At 41.3% G+C, this 3,396-nt stretch overlaps 1 protein-coding gene across 1 annotated transcript; it reads right to left on the bottom strand.

The window, feature by feature from the left end:
• Positions 1–678: 678 nt before the first annotated feature.
• LOC133791558 (uncharacterized mitochondrial protein AtMg00810-like) lies at positions 679–1,128 on the bottom strand. Its single transcript, XM_062229480.1, has one exon. It carries the CDS (start codon positions 1,126–1,128, stop codon positions 679–681), a length of 450 nt encoding a protein of 149 aa, XP_062085464.1.
• Positions 1,129–3,396: the final 2,268 nt, after the last annotated feature.

A 3,396-nucleotide genomic window follows, 5' to 3' on the forward strand; every position in this document is an offset into this window, starting at 1 on the left:
GTTGTACTCCGACCAAATCAATAAACCAGAAACCACAACTGCAGGGGACAAAAACTGTGAGCTATAGAAAAAAAAATGTGATCAGACAAAACAAAAGAACTCTCAGATGGTACAGAGACCTATACTCTGTCTCAAATGAATGTAGGTTTTTGCATCAAGAGCCTTGGTGAATAAATCAACCAGTTGTGCATTTGTAGGCACATGAGAAATGGATAACAGCTTAGACTCAACCATATTTCTTAGAAAATGATACCTGATATCAATATGTTTGGTTCATGAGTGTTGGACCGGATTTTTGGACATGTTTATTGCACTTGTACTATCACAGAAAAGGACTAAGGAATCTTGGGAAAAACCATAGTCTGTTAGCATCTTGTTCAACCAAATTAGTTGAGTACAACAGCTACCTGCAGCAATATACTCAGCTTCGGCTATGGAAAGAGAGATAGAGTTCTGTTTTTTGCTTAGCCATGACACTAGATTATTTCCTACAAAGAAACATCCCCCTGACGTACTCTTTCTATCATCTACACTGCCAGCCCAGTCAGAGTCACTATAGCCAACCAAGGACATGGTGGTATCACATGAGTACCACAATCCTAAATCTATTGTTCCAGCTAAATATTTAAAAATTCTCTTGACAGCAGTAAGATGGGATTGTTTAGGATTGGCTTGGTATCAAGCACACATTCCAATACTACAACTAATGCCAGGACGACTTGCAGTTAAGTAGAGGAGACTTCCTATCATACTTCTGTACATAGTTGGATCTACATACTCGCCAGTTTCATCTTTGGTCAACTTAGTAGTTGTGCCTATGGGTGTATGGGCGTGCTTTGAGTTTCCTAGACCAAACTTCTCTAACATGTTTCTGGTATACTTGGATTGAGAAATGAAAATACCAGTCTCTAATTGTTTGATTTGAAGTCCTGGGAAATTGCTAAGATCCCCAATTAAGCTCATTTCGAATTCACTAGTCATGAGGTCAACAAACTTAGGAATTTCACTTGCACAAGTTGAACCAAAAATAATATCGTCCACATATATTTGGGCCACAAATATACCTTCAGTTAAGTACCTGATGAACAGGGTGTTGTCTGCATTTCCTCTAGAGAAACCATGTGACATCAAAAACGTAGTAAGATGGTCATACCATGCCCGTGGAGCTTGCTTTAACCCATATAAAGCTTTGTTGAGTTTGTACACATGATTGGGGAACTATGGATCTTCAAAACCTTGAGGTTGTTTGACATAAACTTCTTCCTGTAGGACTCCATTCAAAAAGGCGCTCTTGACATCCATTTGGTGAAGTTTAATCTTGAGATGACATGCAACAGCCAGTAAGAGACGAATTGATTCCAGACGAGCCACTGGAGCAAATGTCTCATAAAAATCAATAACTTCGACTTGCTTATACCCCTGAGCAACAAGTCGTGCTTTGTTCCGTGTAACCGTTCCAAACTCATCTGACTTGTTCTTATAGACCCATTTTGTACCTACCACATTTGCACCATCCGGTAAAGGGACCAGATCCCAAACACCAAGTCTCTTGAAATTTTCCATTTCATCTTGCATGGCAGCTAGCCAGTATTCATTTAAGAGAACTTCAGCCACATTTTTTGGTTTGTGTAAAGCGACATAGCAAGCATAAGCTATGAAATTTGCGATTTTCCTTCGTGTGACCATAGTCTCATTTGGATCCCCAATAACTACTTCTGGCGGATGAGCTTTTTGAATCCATGCAGGTGGTCCGTTCTTGTATAGCTTGGCATGTGCAATTGAGGACTGTTGCTTGCTGGTGACTTCAGAATCTGGATCAGTTGGATCTTGGAGGTTCTCAGTGGAAACAGTCTGGTCTGTGTTTGTGGAGGAAGTAGGATTGTGATTATGAGTCAAGGGACCAGGAATACCTCCAGAAGGAATGGTTAGCACAGGTTGATCTTCTTCTTCTGGGGACTCTTCTTGCACTTCCAGATCATCAAACTTGACATTGATAGATTCTATCACCGAATGAGTCCGCTTAACAAACACACGGTAAGCACGACTATTTATCAAATACCCAACAAAGATACCTTCCTCACTTCTGGAATCAAATTTTCCAAGGTGCTCACGATCTTTCAACACATAACACGCACATCCAAATATATGCAAATGACTTAGGTTTGGGGTTTTACCTTTCCAAATCTCATAGGCTGTCTGTGTAGTTCCAGTTCTGAGATGTACTCTATTACTGATATAGCAAGCTGTATTCACAGCTTCAGCCCAGAACCTTTTGGTTATTTTCCTAGCCTCCATCATTACCCTTGCCATTTCTTGAAGCGTCCTATTCTTCCTTTCCACAACCCCGTTCTGTTGAGGAGTTTTCGGGGCTCAAAACTCATGCAAGATCCCCAGCTGATCACAAAAATCAGAAAACAAACTGTTTTCGAACTCCTTTCCATGGTCACTTTTGATTCTGTACACTTTGACAATCTTCGTTGATTTTTCATTCTGGAGCTTTAGGCATAAGGCAGAGAACACACCAAATGTATCTGATTTTTCTTTGATGAATGCCACCCATGTGAACCGAGAGTAGTCGTCGACACAGACCATGACAAACCTTTTGCCGCTTAAACTTTCATTCTGCATGGGTCCCATGAGATCAATATGCAGCCATTCCAGAACTCTGGATGTTGCAAGAGCACTTACTGGTGGATGTGAGGCTCTAGTTTGTTTCCCGAGTTGACATGGTCCGCAAAGTCGGTCACGATTAACCTTTAACTCCCGAACCCCTCTTATTGCCCTTAGTTTCACAATTCTGTTAAGATCTCGATAGTTCAGATGTCCCAAGCGATAGTGCCACAGATCAAGTTTGTCGAGGAACACACGTTGACACTTGATTTGAGTGGATAGTGCATAGAAATTATCAGTTGTCCTGGTTCCTGTCAAAATGGAACACCCATCAAATGAAACTAAACAATGAGTTTTAGTGAAGCTTACTGTATAGTCAGCGTCGCAAAGCTGACTTATGCTGATGAGATTGGCCTTGAGTCCCTTCACACAGAGCACTTCTGATAGTGGACTGACTCCCGGGATTTCTAGCTCTCCTTTACCAAGAATCTATCCTTTGTTCCTATCTCCGAATGTGACTAGTCCCTCGCTTGTTTCCTTAAAGTTCATAAGAATCTCCTTATTCCCTGTCATGTGACACGAGCAACCGCTGTCGAAATACCACATATCATCTTTGAACGCAGCAAGAGATGTATGAGCCACCAAAGCTACATTCCTACTACTCTTGGAATGCCCATCCCTTTTAGATGTCTTATCCGAAAATATTGTGTTTCTCCGGACCAAGAGATGGATATAGTTTTGTAATTCGTAGCACCTCGGACGAATGTGCCCTTGTCTATTGCAGAA

Source organism: Humulus lupulus, chromosome 7, assembly GCF_963169125.1.
Source record: "Humulus lupulus chromosome 7, drHumLupu1.1, whole genome shotgun sequence".
NCBI classification, from domain to species: Eukaryota; Viridiplantae; Streptophyta; class Magnoliopsida; order Rosales; family Cannabaceae; genus Humulus; species Humulus lupulus.

Coding starts and splice junctions, on each gene's coding strand:
- LOC133791558 (XM_062229480.1), bottom strand. CDS start 1,128: ATGTCACATGGTTTCTCTAGAGGAAATGCAGACAACACCCTGTTCATC.